At 46.9% G+C, this 22,500-nt stretch overlaps 2 protein-coding genes across 3 annotated transcripts in view; both read left to right on the forward strand.

Annotated features, from left to right (window-relative positions):
• The window catches only part of lamb2l (laminin, beta 2-like), a 29,098-nt gene extending 8,029 nt beyond the window's left edge, over positions 1 to 21,069 (forward strand). Inside the window, exons 1-35 of one of the 2 annotated variants that reach the window (XM_026998231.2) lie at positions 151 to 228; positions 1,653 to 1,721; positions 6,176 to 6,345; positions 7,852 to 7,987; positions 8,105 to 8,178; positions 8,274 to 8,462; positions 8,592 to 8,655; positions 8,756 to 8,958; positions 9,121 to 9,241; positions 9,385 to 9,573; positions 9,761 to 9,940; positions 10,106 to 10,218; positions 10,372 to 10,451; positions 10,787 to 10,943; positions 11,957 to 12,091; positions 12,273 to 12,434; positions 12,522 to 12,643; positions 14,300 to 14,420; positions 14,894 to 15,086; positions 15,324 to 15,467; positions 15,620 to 15,851; positions 15,953 to 16,116; positions 16,343 to 16,567; positions 16,798 to 17,012; positions 17,129 to 17,225; positions 17,350 to 17,722; positions 17,874 to 18,058; positions 18,186 to 18,430; positions 18,661 to 18,876; positions 19,144 to 19,288; positions 19,483 to 19,690; positions 19,799 to 19,940; positions 20,143 to 20,319; positions 20,411 to 20,570; positions 20,671 to 21,069. In XM_026998231.2, coding sequence (XP_026854032.2) covers positions 153 to 228; positions 1,653 to 1,721; positions 6,176 to 6,345; positions 7,852 to 7,987; positions 8,105 to 8,178; positions 8,274 to 8,462; positions 8,592 to 8,655; positions 8,756 to 8,958; positions 9,121 to 9,241; positions 9,385 to 9,573; positions 9,761 to 9,940; positions 10,106 to 10,218; positions 10,372 to 10,451; positions 10,787 to 10,943; positions 11,957 to 12,091; positions 12,273 to 12,434; positions 12,522 to 12,643; positions 14,300 to 14,420; positions 14,894 to 15,086; positions 15,324 to 15,467; positions 15,620 to 15,851; positions 15,953 to 16,116; positions 16,343 to 16,567; positions 16,798 to 17,012; positions 17,129 to 17,225; positions 17,350 to 17,722; positions 17,874 to 18,058; positions 18,186 to 18,430; positions 18,661 to 18,876; positions 19,144 to 19,288; positions 19,483 to 19,690; positions 19,799 to 19,940; positions 20,143 to 20,319; positions 20,411 to 20,570; positions 20,671 to 20,807 — 5,619 coding nt within the window. In that variant the 5' untranslated portion in view covers positions 151 to 152 and the 3' untranslated portion in view covers positions 20,808 to 21,069. Of the gene's footprint in view, positions 1 to 150; positions 229 to 1,652; positions 1,722 to 6,175; positions 6,346 to 7,851; positions 7,988 to 8,104; positions 8,179 to 8,273; positions 8,463 to 8,591; positions 8,656 to 8,755; positions 8,959 to 9,120; positions 9,242 to 9,384; positions 9,574 to 9,760; positions 9,941 to 10,105; positions 10,219 to 10,371; positions 10,452 to 10,786; positions 10,944 to 11,956; positions 12,092 to 12,272; positions 12,435 to 12,521; positions 12,644 to 14,299; positions 14,421 to 14,893; positions 15,087 to 15,323; positions 15,468 to 15,619; positions 15,852 to 15,952; positions 16,117 to 16,342; positions 16,568 to 16,797; positions 17,013 to 17,128; positions 17,226 to 17,349; positions 17,723 to 17,873; positions 18,059 to 18,185; positions 18,431 to 18,660; positions 18,877 to 19,143; positions 19,289 to 19,482; positions 19,691 to 19,798; positions 19,941 to 20,142; positions 20,320 to 20,410; positions 20,571 to 20,670 lie in introns of those variants that run through there. The other variant, XM_026998232.2, reaches the window with a different exon arrangement.
• Positions 21,070 to 22,283: 1,214 nt separating this feature from the next.
• The window catches only part of lamb2 (laminin, beta 2 (laminin S)), a 27,103-nt gene continuing 26,886 nt past the window's right edge, over positions 22,284 to 22,500 (forward strand). The window contains exon 1 of the mRNA XM_026998071.2: positions 22,284 to 22,395. The gene's annotated coding sequence lies outside the window, so the exon portion shown is untranslated. The remainder of the gene's footprint in view (positions 22,396 to 22,500) is intronic.

Raw genomic sequence — 22,500 nt, forward strand, 5'->3', positions numbered from 1 at the left:
GAACAGGTCTCCGGCCACTCTGATTGGCCGGCGGCGTTCAGTGTTTTTACACCAAAAGCCAGTTGTGCATACCGTTACAGACACACACACACACACACACACACACACTTTTTTTACATACCCACTCTGTCCCTCTCCCCCTACCCACACACATGCTGAACGTGAAATCTGGTGTAGGAGAGCAGTTTGAGGGCTATACAGAGGGACTTTGTCACGTTGTGTTGTTACGTGAGTACCATAACTTTTCTCGATCCAATCCTCTCGATAATGCCTTTCGAGCCAGTGGCCTCATGCTTCTTTCAGATTAGACTACACATGTACTCCGTTCAGCAGTGCAGGAGCCCTGTCTTGCCTCTGCAGGCAGTTCTGACTCTGTAGTTCTTGTAGGTGATTGTTCCCTAAATCTCTCTAATCTGCCCCTTCTGTGCCCTTTGCTCTGATGTATAGAAAGTGATGTCTTGTTTTTTTCTGTCATTATTACTAAGCTTTCCTTGGAATATATTAGGGAAGCATTTCATTGAAATATGTTAATATAGAATGCATGATTTTTTGTTCTGATTTTGTATGTTATAAACATTAATGTAAACATTTTTTTTTCAAGGGAAAAATCTTTATTACCGTGAACTTTCTCTCCGATGCAAATTTCAAATAGACACAAGTTAGAAAACAAATCTTGTTTCAGTCAGGCAAGCCTAATGTTTGGTTACATTCCTTAGTGTTGTAGTGAATCAGTATGTAGTGCCCTTGTGGTTTCTGCTGCGACCGCAGGAAGACACATCGTAATTAGCTGAAGTACCCGTGTGGGGCGAGTCTGAATGTGCTAATAAGCTCGTCTCCATGCTGCGGTTAGCTGAGCTCTGTGGTGCTGCTGGTTTGGGGCCCCACGCTGCTGTGTGGAGGTGCGGGCATGTCAGGTGACAGGTCCCCTCCACCAGGGTGGAGAAGCTTCAGCCGGGGGCCCAGTAAGCCTCTCAGGGCCCAGCCTGCCAGTGCGAGACCCCACAGCACGCTCAGCTATGGCCAAGGCCGCCCCGATGCTTTTCTCACTTGTATGCCTCTTCCTTCCTCATTAATGGATTAGTGTAACAGAAAAGGCCCTGTATTCAAACAGGCTGACAATGGTAATGGTGTTTAGCTGTGTACTTGGTGAGTCTTGTTTTTGTTTTAGCTCACAGTAAATGGTAGTTTTGGTAATATTTACCACTGAAGCAGCAACTGTAGCTAAACGTCTCTACACTCAAAATATTTAGAATATTTTTTGTACTGTTCATTTTGTACTAAATTACTATAGCATCTGTTGACATCTGGGTAGAGTTTTGTGTAAAAATATAAATTAAACATTGTACATGATATATTTTAGTACAGATTGGAGACAAATTTTGTGTGGATGCACAATGTCCATCAGGATCTAGGTGGGGTAGCTGGAACAACTATAAAGAGGTTAATTGTATTGATTGCATGATATTGTGTGTTGTGTATTGATTGCTTGATATTGTGTGAGCCTTTAGTGTGTTTTAGGTTATTTAAGTGTTAAAATGTCTTTAGGGCAGCTGATATAAAATACAAAGTTCAGCTTGAAACTACCTAACCCATTTTTTAAATAATGCACTGTCCTTTTTTTACTTTTTAATTATCTATTTATTTGATCTTAGGCCTCTGGTTATCTGTGCCTGCTTACTCACCATCCATGATGGCCAGATGTCTGGGTCTTCTCCTACTAGGTAAGTTGTCGAACTCTAATCCGAACTCTAAGTTTCTCCAACTCTAAACCAGAAGTTAAACCTGCATCTTAAGCAGGCTATAATTCCAGTTGACAAGCACAGGCAATGCGTCAGCATGTTGCAGAATCTGACCCTGGGCTGAACTGAGCCCATCATAAGCCTCTTATAGAAAACAGAAGGTTCAAATGCTCTGAGACCTTCTTGCACCCCCTCCCTCACCAGGTTGCCGTTACCATCTGCCTCACAGGACACCTCTGCATGCACAGAAAGGCCAGTTAAACAGGCACAAACACAACCTGCCTTTTGGCTCCTCTGCTCCCTGTAGCATCGGTGCCTGGGTTCACCCGGGCTTTGCCTTGCTTGGCTTTAGATCCTGTAGGCGTGTTCTAACCTACCATGAGCAGTCAGACAGATTGCACGAGGCCACTGGTGTAGGGGAGGGGGGGGGGGGTTCCACCCGAAAGTTGCTCATTGCAAACACCTCCCACCTCTGATGTTGATGAGATACTAAGTAAACAGGCATTACCGTGACAGCAGCTGGGGTTCTCTTTGCGTCTGTTCGCCTGTAGGAGCATCAGCAGGAGTTTATCAGAACAGCGCAACTTTGGAAGGACTTTTCGAAATCTGTCCAATGCTGCTTGTGTTTACTTGTTATATGACTTCATGGCTCTTGGTTAAGACTTTAATGCTTCAGCACATACAAAGTTAAAACCGCTCAATCGATCATTTACCTTTCCTTTGTCTATTTTTAAAACACATTGTTTGTCTTTCATCTGGAGGCGTGTCAAATTTGGAGGTTATTTCTTGCTTTCCCTGTGGTGTTCACCCTCAGTGCCCTGCCTCACACTCACACAGTACTGCCACAGCAAATGCCACGGTTTCAGGCACTACGGATCACCATATAGATGAAACCGAGTCAGTAAAGGGGGTAAAGGGAACAGCTAGAATGCTTTTCTTCCGCCAGTCAAGCTATTTTGTTATTGTTACTTTTTATAAAGCAGTTCATTTCCGTGTGGGTAGCAGGTCAAGTAATGTCTAATATGTAATTTCTCTTCCTCTGTCTTCTGTTTCTGTCTTGCACATCCATTCCTAATAATTATGTATGATTCATACTGTCTACATAGCGATAGAAACCACCTTCCTCTGGTTCCGCTCTAATGGAGATCTTTCTGGCAAGGTGAAGGCTTAGGATGGTTTATGGAGTAAGGCATAAAACCGAACGGATGCTTCATCTTTTCAAAAGTCCTCTCTTATGTTCAGTGCAGGTTTTTTCACCCTGGCCATTGTTGTCTCAGGAACCTGTCGGTAATCCCAGAAGAGGCAGATTACAGGGCTCTGTGCTGTTCCTCGCTCGGGCCCCTGCTCCAACACGGGCAGCGGCACATTATTTGGCGCTGTGGGAAATGTGCCCACTTCCCCCCACCTGTGCCAGCCTGGCCCTGGAGCCCATGCCACATGCTTGGCATGAGACAGGCTGTCATGGAGGATGTGAGAATGTGCACCGTAGGGGTGCCCTCTGGTCCTCTACAGCACTCTGTACAGTCACAGGATGCTGGAATTGTGTTCGTTGTCTCACAGTGCTGCATTATAAAGATAGCAGGTTAATCTCCAGGAAATTAGAATGCTCATGTGATCCGTGAAGCCTGTGAGGCTGTTAGAGTGAGAGCCACAGCTGCCTTTCCCTCCCAGACTTCAGACGCTGATCAGACACGAATTTGATTTTAGGCCGCATTTTAACAGTAGACATCACTCAACAAATACGTGTATTGCATTATCCTGTCTGTTGACATATAAAAAGAGGAAAAGGAAAGGAAAATGCATGATAGGTCAGATAGGTCAAATAGGTCAGATAGGTCAAATAGGTCAGATAGGTCAGATAGGTCAAATAGGTCAGATAGGTCAGATAGGTCAGATAGGTCAGTATTTTTTTGTCACTGAATATCGTAACCCATCATATCATAATGCATGCATGTGTGTGTGTGTGTGTGTGTGTGTGTGTGTGTGTGTGTGTGTGTGTGTATATGTGTGTGTGCATGTGTGTCTGTGTGTTTGTGTGCAGGTAAGTGCAGAGGTTTATGGTATTACACAATGAATAGTATGTGCTGTTTGTTGGTGTCTAACAAAGTGCAGGTCCATATAGTGTAACTGTAGGTCATTAACCCAGTATAGGTTGCCACAGATAGAGTTTTTGCTACTTCCTTCAGGAGCCATGAACAGAGTGCACCTGTGATAATGAAAGTTATTAATAAATGAACTGATTTCTCTCACTGATATACCTGGACAGAACTGTTATTGATCAGCTGTGTCATGGAGTTGATGAAATGAATGTGTGATAGATGCACAGATTCCAATTTATTTTATTTAATCTGCAATAGACAATAAACAATTTGATTTAATTGATAAAAGCTGTGGTGTTTTCCTGTATGGCTTCAACATTTTCTTAAAAAAATTCTTAATGAAGTCCTCCAGATTTTTAACTTAATAATAAACCAATAATCTTCTTGATTATGTCCAACCTCGACTAATGCTCATGAGAGGTATTTGCGTGTGGAGTGTACTTGATCACACATGCACAAACATTCTTTCCCTCTACTAGTGTTGATTTTCTATTCTGGATGGGAGGAATGTGTTGAAACACAATAACAGGTTTGGAGATAACATATACTGCCTTTGCCAGCCACCTCCCTGCAACTACCGCACACACCCGACCACCACCCCCTCACACACACACACACACACACACACACACACACACACACACACACATTATCACATTCTCTCCAATGCCAGTCAGAACATGAGAAGCTATGTAGGGGAACGTAAGGGAAATAAACCCCTCCTGTATCCGAGACAGCCTCTACATCTCTCTCAGCTCGCTCCCTAGCTTGAACTCTGCTCACTGGGATTATCTGATGTGTGTGGCTATACAACCCTCCCTGCTCATGAAAGTCCTTCAGACGGACGTCCTGCAATTATTACCATAAATTCACAGTAAATTGCTTTAAAATGCTGCTTTAAAAAAGGCACGAAAGTTTGTTGTTTTTTTTAGGGAGCAGTTTAGTGCATCCTTAGCTTTGCCTGCTCCTGTATCCATTTCCCTTTCCTTCTTCAATAGCGTGGTGGAAAACCTGCTCCACTCTGAGTCTCCGTACAGCACCTCTGTGCGCGCTCGCCGAACCTTTCCGAGCACATTTAAAAGCCCAGTGCGCAGTATCGATGGCTCGCGCCGTTGACACTGACACTCGGTCGCAGTGGGCTGAGGGAAAGAGCAACGTCAGTACCTCACCTGGCCTTCGCCGTCCCATCGTGCCATTGTTTACCCAGGGAGAGTCGGATGTGTACAGACCGACATTCCAAAGGCTAGGGATTTTGATAGGACGTTATGTTCCAGGTTTACTGTACGTGAGATTCTGAGCGTGACCCTCAAGACCCCTTTGTTCACAGCCACAAAAATGCACATTAGTTTGCCCTCTTTTATGATTGTAATCCCGTGGAATTTATGGAACGTGTTTTGGCTGAGTGTCTAACTTGGGAACGGGCCAAGTCTCAATATACATGTTATTCTGTAACACATTAACATGTCAGAGAAGGGCTGGGTCATTAAATTACTGGCCCTGCCTTACAGTCCTGATGTGTTTGTTTATATAGACATGCTGCGTGTGTATGTATACGGACAGGGCCTATAGGTCCAAGTGAGAGGTGTCATGTGAGGAGTTCATATTCATACTGACCCTCCTGCAGTTCAGTGCCTCAGCCGCGTGGAGCATGGCTCAGTGATGACAGGTATTGTATACTGGATGACCTAAAGGGGCTCACAGTTTACCGTCATTACCGTTCACGTGAGCTTCTGTCTCGCACTTTGATTATTTGCACTGGCTTGCCATCTCTGCATGGAGACAAATGCCTGAAGCTCCATCCTGAGCTGCGTGGATATCGCCCAGCAGGTTGTGCTCTGCGCCTCAGCATCGCAGTGGTAACTGTGTGGAACACTGCCAGCTGTTCTCCAGGGTCAGTGGCAGAACGTGATGCTCCCATCTCAGGGACTGTGAGCTACGTGACATCATCTCCTGGCTCATTTCTATGAATCATTCTGGATATGAGCATCTGCTAAGTCCTATAAATATAATGTAAATACAAATGATGGCGTGCCTGTTTCTGAATGCAAAAAAAAAAAAAAAAAAAAAAAGTTAATTCATGTCTTGTTTGGCAAGAAAATTTTAAATTAATTTACTTTTTTAAAATTTTCATCCAATACCTCCCAATTAGGATGCTTAATTAAGGGATGTACTTCCAAAATTATTTTGTTTTTTATCAGTCAGTAAGGTCACTGAATAGTCCTTTTTCTATGAACTAGTCCCTTTTAATGTGGAGAGCTTGTACTCAAATCTAACATCTGGAAACACAGCAGTTACTATGTTAATAACACTGACCTGTTTCTGTCTCACTCTGCGTAGTTCTACGCAGTGTGGCACAGGAGCTCCCGTCAGGGCCGCATGGCTGCACAGACGGTAGCTGTTACCCAGCTACTGGGAACCTCCTGATTGGACGAGCTGTTAACCTCACAGCCACCTCTACCTGTGGTCTGGAAGCGCCTGAGCAGTACTGTATTGTCAGCCACCTGAAGGTAACCCTAGCCGAGACTATAAACACAGACACACCCCCGTCACAGAGATGACAGTCCCTTTAATCTTTACATCCTGCCCATGCCTGTGTACATTTCCTCTCTTCCTTTCTTTCATTTACTTTCTTCCTTTCATTAATTTTATTATCTTCTTTCTTTAATTTCTCCCTATTGATTGCAAGCTCCCATACTGAGCATGACTGGCTGTAACAGTGTATCCCCCTTTCAGTCTCCTGTCCTGCATGACTGGGCTTGCCTTGTGTGCGATGGCGGCTCGGACTGTTGAACGGACGTGGGCATGTTGGCGCTGCCTAACCCAGCGCACAAACCCTTAGTCAATACTGTTTTGTTTTCCAATTCTACCTCCATACACACATGCACGCACAGTAAAGTGGATGTGTGTGTGAGACAGAGAGAGAGAGAGAGAGAGAGAGAGAGAGAGAGAGAGAGAGAGAGAGAGAGAGAGAGAGAGAGAGAGAGCATGTATTTCTGTGTGCACATCTGAATAAATGGTTGTTTCTGAAAGTAACTGGTCTATGGCTCCAGTACACTCCCAGACAGGGAGGAAAGTGGCAGTAGCCGTCTGTCACCGGTGCAGGTGTGGCCTGGACGCGTCTGTCAGCTTGCTTTGTGTGCTCGTCATCAGGCCCATTCAGCATGTTTGATCTCTTCTTTTGATCTCTACAGTTCCTCTGAATTTCCACCTCATTCAGACTTCAAAATGTCTCCCTCAGCCAATTAAGTACTTCAGGAATAAATTAACTTCACTGCGATCTACACACAGATGCAAAAAGACCCAGTAGGCACCGTTCTGCATGTGCTTTTAAACAGTGAGACACTGAGGGTTCATTTAAATAATCCTGCTATCAGCAGCACTCTCGTGCATATGCTGTGAGCGCTTCTGTGCCTGCGTATCAGCCTGCCTGCACTTACGGCCTGGAGGCACATTAGCAGTATGGTGGTGATGGGTGATGCTATGAGAGGATCGATGTTAAGAGCAGAAACGGCAGCTCTTGGGTCACAGTATCTGCAGTGAAGAGCAGAACAAAAGGCTTGCAGTAGACGCTAATATAGTATCTGTGTGGCCTTTAAAAGCCCATGGAAACAAAGTCTCTCACTTTGTTGCAGTACTTCTAAGCCTTAAAGCTCTTCACAGCCGAGTCGCTATTGGAGAATTCGTTACCCTGGACAACAACCCAGTTAAGACAACGTGATCTGGCTGAATTCCATTCGAGTGCTGTGCTTGGCTCAGGACTGTGGTTCAGGAATCTCGGCTGGGCTCATTTCCTAAGCCCCCCGGCCCCCCTCCGCCTCCATCCCCATCCAGTGCCATAGGGCCATTTTGGTCAGACTCTGACCCACAACTAACTTGGATACAAAAACCCATTAAGCTGTAACACATCAGCACAGTTTTGCCATGTTATTGTTAAAATATTTAAAAGGTTAATATACTTATCTGGACTCTTGGTACCCATAAAAGCATTCTGCATCCTCTCTCTCATAATGTAGGAGTCGGATAAGTGCTTCACGTGTGATTCCCGAAGTCCCCACGATCCCGTCCACTACAAGCATAGCCATCGCGTGGAGAACGTCATCTACCTCCGAGACGGCAGAGGAGATCTCATCTGGTGGCAATCCGTCAACGGTGAGTTTGAAACCGATATGCCTGCGTACACTTAAATCCAACGTGTGCCAGTGCGCATGACCTTTTCATCGTGGCCGTGTTAATGGTTTCGTTCTCCCTGCTCACCTGCGTCCTCAGGAGAGGAGACTGTCAGCATCAGACTCGACCTGGAGGCCGAGTTCCACTTCACTCACCTCATCATGAAGTTCAAGGTGCACATCCGTGCTCGTGACCATACGCAGAGCCGTGCGCACGGACGGCCTCGTAACCCAAACGCTTGTCTTTTCCTTTCGCTTCCTCCCCCCAGACCTTCAGGCCAGCGGCCATGCTGATCGAGCGCTCAGCAGACTTTGGCCACACCTGGAGGACATACCGCTACTTCGCCTACAACTGCAGCAGGACATTCCCAGTGGTGCCGGCACGACCCCTGCACCTCATCGATGACATCATCTGCGAGGAACGCTACTCCGACATCGAGCCGTCCACAGAAGGAGAGGTGAGCGCTCCCTGGAGCTGCCTCGCTCCCCTCAAGATACAACTTTTTCATAGTTTTATTTATTTATTTATTTACAAATCTAATATTATACCTGGATACTGAGTACAGTCTTCATTTGCTGGGTTTCAGGTCATTTACAAAGTGCTTGATCCATCAATCCACGTCAGCGACCCCTACAGCACTAATATTCAAGGTGAATACCATGCTGGTGGGGTAACAGCCCCACGGTGGAGGCCTGTTCATCGGCTGCGTCGGCCTGTGATAACCGCTACGCTTGCGTGTCATCCTTCCAGACTTGCTGCGTATCACCAACCTACGGATCAACTTCACTCGGCTGCACACGCTGGGTGACAACCTGCTGGACCAGCGGGCCGACGTGCTGCAGAAGTACTACTACGCCTTGTACGAGCTGGTGGTGCGGGGCAGCTGCTTCTGCTACGGCCACGCCTCCGAGTGCGCGCCCGTGCCGGGGGTGCGCACCAGGGACAGCGGCATGGTGCGTCCACGCGCAGTTACAACCGCGCGCTGTTTGTTGGAATGGTCTTTTCTGTAGGTTTTCTTTTGTATGTAGTGCAGTAAAATTGCACTGCTTACGTTGTGCTGAACGGCATGTTTAGTGCAGCAGAATGCTTCATGAGGTTCTGCTGTGCTTGGGCAGATTCACGGGCGCTGTGTGTGTAAGCATAACACGGTGGGCCTGAACTGTGAGCGCTGCAGAGATTTCCACCACGACCTGCCCTGGAGACCAGCCGAGGCTGATGACCCTCACACGTGCAGAGGCAAGATCACTGTCTGATTGTGTGCAACACACACACACACGCACACATGCACAAGCACAAACCTTCACATGCATGTGCAGGCCCAACCAATTTTATAAAAGAATGACTGTTAAAAATAATTCTGCTTTGTGTCCTTTACCCAGTGTGCAACTGTAACGGTCACTCCAGCAAGTGCCACTTTGACATGGCGGTGTATCTGGCCACGGAGAATGTCAGCGGGGGTGTGTGTGAAGACTGTCTCCACAACACCATGGGCCGCAACTGTGAGGTGTGCAAGCCCTTCTACTACAAGGACCCAGGCAGAGACATCAGAGACCCGAACGCATGTGTCCGTAAGTCAGCCATCAGGAGCGCGGGCCACTTCGCAGTAGGATAAAAGATTGCGTCTGTTTGCTCGTTGGCTGATGCTGTCCAGGCAGTTGTTCTAATTGAGTAAAAGAGTCTGGATCATGGCTCACTTGTTGCTCAATCCTAGACCAAACTCCCTCTCCTTCTTTCCTCATGTTCTCCTGTGCGTAGCATGTGACTGTGACCCAGTGGGCTCACTGGATGGAGGAGTGTGTGACGGCCACACTGATCTGGAAATGGGCATGATTGGGGGCCTGTGCCGTTGCAAGGCCCACGTGAGGGGCCAGCGCTGTGACCACTGCGAAGAGGGTCACTATGGCCTCAGCCAAAATGACCCCCTGGGCTGCCAGCGTAAGTGTGTGTGTGTGTGTGTGTGTGTGTGTGTGTGTGTGTGTGGTAATTTATAAGGGGAGCCCAACAGCTTGCTGTGTTTTTGGGGTTAAGCATAGCTTGGCTCCTGCAGGGTGTATTTCTGCTTGCGTAGCTGTTTGTGATGTGTGGTCATGTGGTTGACAGCGTGTAACTGTGACCCGCGGGGCATCTCCATGCGGGGAGCACAGTGCGATGCGATCAGTGGCAGTTGCTCCTGCAAGAGATATGTGACAGGACGCTACTGCAACCAGTGCCTAGTAGGTCCAGTCTCCATCCACCACCTCACCTCTCCATCTGAAGCTACATCCCTGTGTCTCTCACCTGATGTTCCTGCATCTCCTTTAGCAAACAACTGCCTGTTTGTGTGTGTGTGTGTGTGTGTGTGTGTGTGTGTGTGTGTGCGCGCGCAGCCAGAGTACTGGGGACTCAGTACTGATCTCGTAGGCTGCAGACCCTGCGACTGTGATTTTGGAGGGGCCTATAACAACAAGTGAGTCACTGCATGAGTGTGTGTGTTTCGCTGCATGTTTGTGTGTCTGTTTCTGCGTATGCTTGTGTGTCTCTTTCCGTATATAGTCTATTTGTATGTGTGTTTCTGTGTATATTTGTCTGTTTTCTGTGTATATTTTGTGTGAGTGTTTCTGTGTATGTTTGTTTCTTTGTATGTTGGTTGAGAAAAAGCATGGTTTTTTTTTATAGCAATAACAAGCATTTTCATTGCTGTTTTAGATAACATCTTCTCTATTGGATTTCCCCTCAGAGATCAATAAGTAAAATCGTCGGTCCGTATTCGGTTGTCCATCATCCCTGCTCTGGTGTTCACAGGTGCAGGATGGACAGCGGTCAGTGTGACTGTCGGCCTCACCTGATTGGTCGCCAGTGCTCAGTGGTGCAGCCTGGGTATTTCTGTGCTGCTCTGGACTACTACAGATATGAGGCTGAGAGGGCGGCGGGTCGCTCCCCTGATGACCCCGTGCTACCCGTGAGTTGATCCTCCTGACCAAACACCGCAAAGCCCCTGTAGCAGACGCAGACCCTACCGGGGCCAGAGAGAGCTCCCCCACTGTCTGTGCCAGTGCCACTCAGAGTCAGAAGCCAGCACCATTTCTAAGCTTCAGCATGACCCTGCAGTTCATTCAGTCTAGGAAGAATTCAGTAATGCTGGAAGAAAGACTTTGGCCTTCTTCAAACAAAAGAGCCCCTCATACTCGAACGTGCTTGTGCTCGATTATGTCAAAACAACAGTGGTGGGAACATGGCTTATCCAATATCGCTATCATCTTTTCACCTGCATGCCCAGACACACACACACACACACACACACACACACACACACACACACACACACACACACACACACGTCACCATAGCAACCTAGCAAACAATGGAATGTAAACCTCAAGGCCCCTGGGGTTGGTGGGTGGGATTGTGGAGAACTGCCGCAGTGCATCACAGAATGAGAGAAAGTGACAATCTTTTTCACCCATATTCTGGGTGAAAAAGAGCGTCACTTTCTGTGGCCTGAATGATATGGGTATGGGCATACTTGGGAATCTATCAGACCACAGAGACACATACACACATTCACACACACAGAAACACACCTACATACATACACACAAAGATGAAACCAGGCCATGAATAACCAGAAAAACATAGGGACACAGTGGAGATGCCAACCTGTCAAAGGTAGTTATGTCTGCCTCACACACAAAGACAGAGAGACTCTCCATCTATTTTTTTAACTTCCTCTAACTTCCTCACTCCAACTTCACATTCCTTCATTCCCTGACTGTCACAACACGGCCGCGTTCACATCCCTCTCTCCATATGTGTCTCTCTTTGTGTCTCTGCTGGCCTTCCCTGTCTCTTCCACTGCTGTGCTAACTGCATTTGTAGTCATAGTGCACCTGCCTGCAGGCAGGTCTGCTTCAGAAGCATCGGAAATGACAATGTTTCAGATGCAGATCTCCATAATCTGAATCTCTTTCTCAGGGCAGCCCACGACCCCAGGCTGGAAACATCTGTGTGGAGCAGCTCAACAACCAGCTGAGACGACACAAGCGCCATCGGCACATTGTCCAGCAGCAGAGGGCAAAACTGAGGCACATCCGGCAGCTGCAGCAGAAGGTGCGTGAGCCACCCTCTCTTCCCCTCTTCTCCTATCCCCCTTTCCTCCCCACTCCTCCTGCTGGTCTCTCTCTCTCTCTCTCTCTCTCGCTCTGTGTGTCCATACCTTTGTCACCTCATACCATCTACAGGAAGCTCTGACGTGGGTTTACTCATGTTCTCCGTGTCTGTGATCCTGCAGCCGGACGTAACCACCGTGCTCAGAGACAGGCAGCCGGGACAGGTGGTCACGTGGACGGGCCCAGGCTTTGCCCGGGTGAAAGATGGTGCTGGCCTCGTGTTCACCATGGACAACATTCCTTATGCCATGGAGTATGACATCATAATCCGATACGAGCCCGAGGTGCGGCACTTCTGAAAGGTTGTGTGAATACCTAGATGCAAACGTGATATACTTCATAGATGCATCACTCACGCTTGTTGCAAACAGTACGCAGAAGACTGGGAGGCCATCGTGAGTGTCACCTCCCTTCAGCTGCCCACCAGCGCTCGCTGTGGGAACCTCCTGCCCACTGAGCAGATGTACACAGTCATCCTGCCGCACCACACGAGGTAGCATCATCGGTTCAGTGCGTGTATGTGTGTGTCTGATTGACAAGTGTGCTGTCGGGAATGTGTTTGCGTGTGGACCACCTGTGTAACTGGAGCTGTTTTTAAAAAGTGGGCGTTTTTAAAAAGTGCATGTTTATTTTCCTGTGATGCCTGATTCCTCATTGCGCAATTATGTAAATAGAGAACGTTTTCACTCAGCCCAGAGGACGAGGTTTACTGTCACTCACAGCCGTTTCGGAGATTTTCCAGGCCAGCTGAGGGTGTAGTTTGAGTGGTGTTGTAACATGACTAATAAGACCTCTCGCTCAGGCCCTGGTCCTGGTAAGGGATTCAGGCCAAATCCAACTCAATGAAAGCTAGAAATAAAGCTAGAAATACTCTCCAGAAAGCAGAGATTGAATTTAAAACATGCCTCTTCATGAAGAAAGAGACAGAGTCAGGTGGGTTTGGGTAGGTTCACTTACCTGTGCAAGTCTTATGGAATCTAGCAGATACCATTTCAGAAGAACATGGGGTGAGGGGATTGGGTCCTGTTTAGCAATGTTTTAATGGAATTTAATAGAAACCTCTGTACAAATTAGAGCTTAATTCGTAGCACATGACACTGCAAGAAATATCAATATTTCCTTTAACCACAGAGATGTGCTTAACTTAACTGCAAAATCTTATTCAGAAAGAACTAAATGTTTGAAGTTAGTGAATCCTATCGGACAGTGTTAGTTTAGCAATTCCAGGCTAAAAGCACAACATCTAGTGTACCAAAGCCATGTTGTTTTTCACTGGAGCACTGCACACAGGTTGACATTGATGACAGTGTGATGGACAGGTTGACAGTGTGATGGAGGTCTAATAAAGCCATGTTTAAGGGCTGAGCTAAAAATGAGAGGAAGCCAAAAAAGTAATTTTGTGTGTGTGTGTGTGTGTGTGTGTGTGTGTGTGTGTGTGTGTGTGTGTGTGTGTGTGTGTGTGTGTGTGCGCTTGTTGTGTTTGTATGGGGGATGGGGGATTTTGTCAGGAAAAGGGATTTGATGTTCAGACTAAAGTTTGAACTGCTGCCTAAAGTTGTGTTTCCTTAGCAGTCTTCGGTTCAACTTAATGATATGCACATACATAATGCTGGAATGGCGTTTTTGTTTGTTAGGTGCTTGTGGAGATTGGGTTAGGCTTAGGGCTCACCCCCATGACCTGCTAAGTGGACAGCATGGACAAACCTGTCAATTTATACAGTACCTTTAACAATTAGTTTGCTAGGTTGGTTGTCACTTATGTAGTTTGTTTTGCTATGTACATGTGACTGGAAGCAAAGCCCTTAAAGAAGAAAGACTCTCTTGTGTACAGGATTTGTAGTATCTGACCAGAAAGCTCTGTGAGCAAATATAATGTCTGTCTTCTCGCTCTGCTGATCAGTTACCAGGCTGTTCTATGTGGTATAGTTAGGTTCTTTATGCCGTGCTTAAATGAGATGTGATAGGTGTGCGTAATGAGATATTGTGTGTGTGTGTGTGTGTGTGTGTGTATTAAAGAGAGCGAGTGTAATAGTGACAGAAAGTTTTTCATGTACTGTTAGTTTTGTCGACTAAACAGTAAAACTGCCCTCCTTCACTGTGTGTGAATGAACGGCATCTCCATTCACTAACAGCGTGTGCGTCTTCGCAGGCACGTCCAGATGCCCCGTCCCTTCTGTTTCGAGCCCCACAACCGCTACATGGTGGCCATCCGCTTCCAGCGTTATGGCGTCTCCCACAGATACCTCACTGCCCACATCCTTGTGGACTCGGTTAGGATGCATTCTACAGCCAATGAAAAGCAAATTTCATGATTTACGCAAAATCATTTTTTGTCTTGCTAATTTTTTGTATTGCTAACCTTTGCAAGGGTAATCTGTCAATTTCTGTAATCTGTAATTAAGGATAATCTGTCAATTTAATTCTTTAGAAATTAGTATTGTAAATAAATTGTTTGGTGTTAGTAAATAAATAACATTATAATGTGGTGTTAATTAAAAGGGCTCTTGCAGTAAATGTATTTGTTGTGAATAAGGTGTAATTGCATAGTAATTGTATATTAGTCTGTCGCCATCTTGTGGTCACAATGTGATGGCTCGTACAAACTACACCATGAAAAATGACTTAGTTTAGACCAAGACTAAAACTTACCTTCTCACGCTTTCTTACTTTTACTACTTAATTAAAACCTTTTCTCTCAGTAAAGCACGTCCTCTCTTGTCGTCTTCCTCTCTGTCCTCTATAGCTCGTGCTGATCCCTCGGTATGAGGAGCTGCCAGGTTTCCAGGGTAATGACGGCCAGGCCCAACACCGGCGGGAGATGATGGTGCACTACATGTGTCTGGACTCGTTCTTGGCCACACACCCGCCACAGCTGGCTGACATATGCACAACACTCATCTGCAGCATCTCGGCCATCATGCATAACGGAGCACTGCGTGAGTTCTCCCGCAGCACGGCTCAGGGGCCCAGACACTCCTTTACGGTCTGAAAAAAAAACCCATAAATATGCAAAATACTATGTATCATCTTAGGTTCATATAATCATATGACCTTTGAATTATGCCAGTGCTCGTAGACATCGAAGCCTCTCTTCTGTGCCAGGCTGAGCGCTTTCATTCAGTAGCTAAAATTGTACGGTTCTCTCTAATGTTTTCTTTCCCACCTCTTTGTAGCATGTCACTGTGACCCTCAGGGTTCACTGAGTGCAGAGTGTGAAAAGGTGGGAGGTCAGTGTCGCTGTAAACCCAATGTTATTGGCTCTAACTGTGACCAGTGCTCACCGAGAACGTATGGATTTGGACCGTATGGCTGTACAGGTAAATTTACAGTCTGAGGGCTTCATTGTGAGCTTAGCAAAACATAGCAAAACATAATATGTCAAGAAAGAATCAAATCAGAGAGTATGTTAAACTACACCACTGCTTTGTGACCATAAAACCTTCCTTGCGTGTCCTGCCTGCCCAACCAGCCTGCGACTGCCACCTCGACGGCTCTGCTGGGCAGCAGTGTGACCCAGTGACGGGCCAGTGCCCGTGCTGGGCCGGGGCGCGGGGGCGCCAGTGCTCCGAGTGCCAGCCCGGCCAGTGGGGCTTCCCCAGCTGCAGGCCATGTCAGTGCAACGGGCACGCCGAGACGTGCGACTCACACACGGGAGCGTGCCAGGGATGCAGAGACCACACGGCGGGCCACCAGTGTGAACGGTCAGTGTGAAGCTCCCTCCTGTGGTGCAGAGCACACTGATGCCCCACGGGCGGCCCGCTGACCCAGTGTGTGTCCTGTATCTGTATCGCCACTACTCTAGGTGTGTGAACGGGTTCTATGGGAACCCAGTGCTGGGCTCAGGGGATCACTGCCATCCCTGTCCATGCCCGGGAAACCCAGGCAGCGGGCACTTCCATGGAGAGTCCTGCTACATGGAGCAAACCACGAACCAGATTATCTGTCAGTGCAAGCGAGGGTTCACAGGTCAGTTTCATCAGTCAACCGAACAGGTAATGAATGAGTGAATAAATGAATATGTAACTCTATCAACCAGTCAGTCGATCAGTTATTCAACAAGCTAGCCTCACTCACTTATCTAACCATCATTCTCCTGACCATTATGTATCAGATGATGATAGTAATATCATCCACATTACGTAATCTGCTATTATAAGAACTAATGTAAGTTACATGACATTGCTCTTCTCAGGACCTCACTGTGACCGCTGTGCTCCGGGTTACTATGGCAACCCGGAGCGACCTGGTGGGGAGTGTCGGCCGTGTGAGTGCAATGGGAACATAGATGCTGATGACCCCGAATCATGTGACCCCCGCACGGGCCAGTGCCTGAAGTGCCTGTACAACACAGATGGACCTTCTTGCTACGAGTGCAAGCCTGGTTACTATGGCAATGCACTGGCCAGGGACTGCAGGCGTATGTAGATCCACAATTTCCCTTTTTTTTTTTTTTTTTTTTTGTTATATAACCTGTCCCTTTGCGAAAACAGCAGCAGCCATAAAACTTTTAAAGACTTTAAAGTTGTGGTAATCGGTTTTACAGTTTTTTATAACTTCAACTCCTCCCTTCAGTCATTAATTCTGGAATTCATAGAGAGCATATCTCCTGTTTCCTGGGAACTGTGTCACTGTGTTCTTCCTCTCCAGGCTGCACGTGCATGACGTCTGGGACACAGCAGGCCTATTGCAGTGACGGCGTGTGCCACTGTGACAGGCGGACTGGAGCATGCCCCTGCCGGCCCAACGTGGTGGGCCATAACTGCGACCAGTGCTCGAGCAACCACTGGAACCTGGGCATGGAAGGGGGCTGTGCGGCATGCGAATGCGACCCTCAGAACTCCCTCGGCCCTCACTGCAACCTGGTACGGCCGGCAGGGCGCCCGCTAGGGAGACGCCCACACCCGCCAGCTAGACACCCACACCCGCTAGACAGACACCCACAGCCACTAGATAGACACTGTTTCCTGTGTTTGTGCAGATTAGCGGTCAGTGTCATTGCCAACCTGGCTTCGGAGGGAAGCAGTGTACCGAGTGTGAGGAGCTCCACTGGGGTGATCCAAAAAAGCACTGCGAGGGTAAGAGTTACTCCGCAAACCCTCGACGACATCGTCCAGCTTGAGGTGCGCAGCACCTTAGCCCCTGTCATACCCACACATACTACTTTAGTGCCCACTGCCCTGTGCCTTTCTGTCTGGGCAGGATGTAACTGTGACCCGTTGGGGGCGGAGTCGTTTCAGTGTGACCGCACCACGGGAGCGTGCCTGTGCAGGCAGGGGGCGAGCGGCCAACGCTGTGACGAGTGCGCCCGCGGCTTCACCGGGAGCTTCCCCAAGTGCGTGGCCTGCCACCCCTGCTTCCAGCTGTGGGACGACATAGTGTGCCAGATGCAACTGGACCTGGACAGCATCCAATACATCATAGCCAAGATCCTGCAGTCGAACAAGGTGCCGGGCTTCAATGACACCCGCATCCGTGAGCTGGAGAAGAAGTTGACTGAGATCCAAGACCTGCTCCAAGACGGGGACAGAGACAAGATATACCAAAAGATAACACAGACCATCGATGACCTAAGGTAATGTAAACGATGAAGCAACCACTAGAGGGCAGCGTTTTGAAAGGCAATTTGAATCGTACAAACTTAAGGGCTTAGTAAATAGTTGGGTTTTTCCTAGTGAATTTCTGAGTTGATGAAGACCCTATAGTATAACCCTTGTTTGGAACAGGGCTGAGATAGCTGTCACAGATGGACGTTTGATGGAAGTAGAGAGGGACTTGAATGGGACAGCAAAGCATGACCAAATCCTGAAACTGAACTTGACGTCAATGGAGGAGGAGTTCAGAAACCTGAACAGCACCCTGGTTCAACGGCGCCTGGACCTGGAGAACTATCTCACAGCTGGACTCGCAGGTACACCAACGAGGCAGGCTTCTGTCACGCAGGCACCCACAACAGCACTACTCATTCTCACGAGGGGTTTGCGAGGTGAATAAGGAGCATACTCAGTTGTGGACTCATTCTCCCTGCCCTCATCCAGAGGAGTTTGAGAAAGTGCGGCGGTACTACCAGGAGTCGCTAAACGCAGAGCTCCGCTGCAACGCCTCCGTGTACGGGCCCTGGAGTCCTGTGGAGCAGTCCCGAGACACACGGCAGCGCACGGAGGACCTGCTGGGGCAGAAGGACCAGTTCCTGCGCACGCTCACTGCCCAGAAGAAATCCCTGTCCGAACTGGAGGAGAAGGCAAAAAACATGGACACGAAGGTCTATCGCCTGAGCCTCAAGGTAAACGCTCCATTCTCTCTGCTTGGAGAACATTCTGTAAGAACACACCCATGCCACTCTAAACACAAACATGGAAGTGCTGTAGTGAAGTTAGGCTTGCTGAGGTCCAGGAAATCAACGCTGGCTTGTTTCCAACAGTTATTTTGAATTACTTTGCAAAACTTTGGTATAGGTGTCGTGATTGGTATGGGAGACTTTGTAGCTCATTGTCTGCCCCTCCTCTTGTTCAGGTGTGTGGTGGCATTGGCAACGTGAGTGATGACAGCACATGCGCAGACAGTCCATGTGGCGGGGCCGGTTGCCATGGCAGCAACGGCACGCTGTTGTGTGGCGGGCCACTCTGCAATGGCACCGTTGGGGCCTCCCTCAGGGCACAGCAGCGTGTTGATGATGTCACCAAGAATCTGACAGCTGCCAACGAAGATCTCCTAAACACGGCCAAGAGGGTGTGTATGAGAGTTCTGTGCGGATCCATTAGATCTGTGTGGACTTGACCCTAATAAGACAATCTTCTATCAGGCAGAAAATGGATATGTAAATTGCACTTTTCCCCAGAAATGGTGCTATATTTATTGCTATATTGACCATACGGTTCTGTCTAAAAAGGAACCATACAAAAATGCTTTTGTGTCCAAATGTTACAGCGGTAACCACTTGGTTCCATCCTCCCAGCTGTTGTTTTCATGTTTATGCTCTTCTGATCATTGTCACAGCTCCAGAACGTTGCCACACTTGCTCAGAATGTGAAGACCCGAGCGATATCCACCCTAGACAAAGCCCAGAAGACAAAGGAGCTTTTTGAAAACTCCAATAAGAAGCTAAAGGACTTCATTCAGAAGATCAGAGACTTTTTGATGGGTTTGTGCTTTATCATTTTCAATCGCAAAAACCAGGAATAACCTGAAAATTGTCAATATTTCTATCACTGTTTAGTTCTAAACAGTTTTTCTTCTTACCATCATGAGAAATGGGGAGTTAACAAACATTTCCTAAATAGTCTATTTTGAAATAATTAGAATTGAATATCTATTTTTGGGTTTTGTTGTATTCAGAGGAGGGAGCAGATCCAGAGAGCATAGAGAAAATAGCCCAGCAGGTTCTCGCCATCACGCTGCCAATCAATCGGACCATGCTGGACAGAGTAATCCAGCAGATCAAAGACAGCATAGCCAACCTCACTGATGTAGAGAATGTCTTCAACTACACCTCCGAGCAGATGGACAAGGCCAAGAATCTGCTTGACAGAGCCCATGATGCCAAGTGAGCAAGAGCCACGTAGGACTGTCTGTGCGCAGTTTTTGTTATAGTTAGTGAATGTGGTTTTGTGTGTGTGTGTGTGTGTGTGTGTGTGTGTGTGTGTGTGTGTAGGGTTCGAGCAGAGGGAATTAGTGATGTTATCACTAAAACTAAACAGGCCCTGAACACTTCTCAGGAGGCTATAGAAAAGGCAGAGAAGGCGATCAAAGTGACACTAAAAGACCTTAACAACGCAAGGAATGCCACCGTCATGGTATGCTACAATCTTTTGATGATGTTTGTACATGCACATGTGCGTGTGAGTTTGTGCTGCAATCAAGCATATGCTCACTATTTTTATAAAAGCACAAGTAACGCTTCCCGAACAGTTGCTTCCCCGTTCCCCACTGTGAACTGTGTTCCTAACTTGAGCTCATCTCTCTTAAATATCTTTCTTTCTGTCCTCACTTAACCAGGTGGAGGAGAAGCTCACAAATTTAGAAAACAACCTGATGGACCTTATTTCACGATTGGCCAATTTATCCCAAGGGGTGGAGTCTTTAAAGAACAAGACAGAGCAGAACAGCCAGCAGGCACTGGAGGCCAAGGCCCTATCAGATAATGCCACACGGGCTGCCTCGGACCTAAACGAGGTGCGTCTTTCATGCATGTTTATGACCGCACACATTTGGTATTTATTCCACCATGCAACATTCATCACGTTTTTTACACTGCATGCACCAGGAGATGTTGAAAGCTGAGACTCGATATAAGGAGCTGAAGGACATGGTGGACTCCCTGGGAGGGGTGGCAGCAGGCAACATCACACAGCGAGCTATAGACATGAAGAACGAAGCAGAGTCACTTCTTACTAAGGCCAAAAAGCACTTAGAGAAACTTAAGGGTACGTCTCTATATTAGTGTTGAGGGTGGATGCGTTCTTTTTTCCTTCCAAATATCCGCACCCGTGTCCTGACCGATCCGTCTGCTTTGTGCACATGTAGAACTGGAGAAGAAGTTCAAGAAGAATGAGAAGGATCTGCAGAACCAACGTATGGAACTGGAGGAGCTGGAAAAGAATGCTACGAGCTATCGAGATGACATCAGAGCCAGGGTCATCGGCTACAATAATTGCCAGTAATCAGGGAAAAGTACTTAATGGCCAATTATAATTAGCATTTCCCAGTTTGTGACTCAGAACTTCTGTCCATCAAATTTTTTTGATGAATCTTTATGTACTGTTTCTAAAAAGTGAGAGCAAGGTTAGATTTTTGAAACACTACAACGGCTTGTCAGAATCTTCCATAATGAAATTATGTATTACAGTTTGTGACAAGTACTTTGTCTGTTAGGTGCTCAAATGTTTAATGCCGTGAATATAAAGAATGTTCTTTTTTTTGGTGCGTTTCCCTTCCTTTGGCTTTTTTTAATGCGTGCTTTTTGAAACTAATTCCTTTTCAGATTGTCACACTTAGCTTTTTAATTTATGAGTCTGCATCAGTGCTATAGAAGCATATTCTCAGCTTGAAGTGGATCAGTGCACTGAGCTGATCTCGAGGACCGTTTGCTATCATATGACTCAATCACACAGTCATGCCTTAATAACATACTCTTACTAACATTTTAATAGCCCTACACCTCTCTCTGTAGCCAAAAGCATAGCAAGAATGTCAATAAAACACCACAGTTAATTACAAAACATTTATTAGGAACACCTTGTAGGTGTGCATTTAGAGACTAAAGCCCATCTGTTGCTATGTAGTTTGTAGTTTGTAGTTAGTAACCCTCTGACTCTTCATCCGTGGTCAGGATCTAACCCACAAGACTGCGGTTGGTTGGATATTTTTGGCCTTCAGACCATTTTCAAGCCAGCACTGCCAGAGACACTACAGCAGCTAAAACCCCAGTAACACTGATGTGGCTGATACCTTTACAGTAGCACAATGCTCTTTCATACCAGTGCCTCTGCTAGGATGAGAATGGTATGACACCCAAAAGCTGTCTGCAGTATCCATGGGGACAGAAACTTGTTAATGTGACAGACCAAGTAAATGCAGATCTTGTCTGTTTTATGCCCCTCTACAATCCACCCTCATAATAGCACCTAATTGATTGTAGGTGCAAGGCAGCGACTGTAAGGCAGGTGTTTCTGGAAAAGTTGATAGTGAGCTTAGCTGAGTGCGATTATAACCACGTTCTAGATGTTTTCTAAATGGTAATGTAAGCAGGTAAAATGTGATCTTTTTGAGACTTATAAAATGAAACACATCTATGAAAAAGATCACAGAGACACAGAATGCTGATAGCACATGTTTAGATCATACTTAAAATCTCTTACTTCTGTCGACCCACTCCTAAGTATCACCTTAAGCAGTTGCTTAAAAAATTCTTAAAAATCAGAATTCGCGAGCGCGCATTCCCGTTAAATGCAAGCTCACCCATTGAAGACCAGTTATGGTTATTTAAAAAAACATGAAGTGGATTTGTGTATTTTTAATAGCATTGTCGTCTTTTAAACCGCAACCTACATCAACGTTACTGGACAGCACAAAGGTGCGCTCACGTCGCAGAAATCCAGTACGTCATTTCCACCAAACACGCTGCGCAGCCAGAGAAAGTCAGACAGACTTCGGGCAACTCGCAGAGTCCGCGCAGCGGTTAACACTGAACGGGCGTCTCAATGGCTCTGCTGTGACTGGATACACCGTGGGGAATACCAAAATACATTTGTGAGTATCATATTGAACTCAGTGGTGCGACACAAACGAACAAGACTGTTGATGTACATGATCTGATGTTTTTTAATTCATCTATGTTAGAACTGGACATGTGTT

The sequence above is a fragment of the Electrophorus electricus genome, chromosome 24 (assembly GCF_013358815.1).
Source record: "Electrophorus electricus isolate fEleEle1 chromosome 24, fEleEle1.pri, whole genome shotgun sequence".
NCBI lineage: Eukaryota > Metazoa > Chordata > Actinopteri > Gymnotiformes > Gymnotidae > Electrophorus > Electrophorus electricus.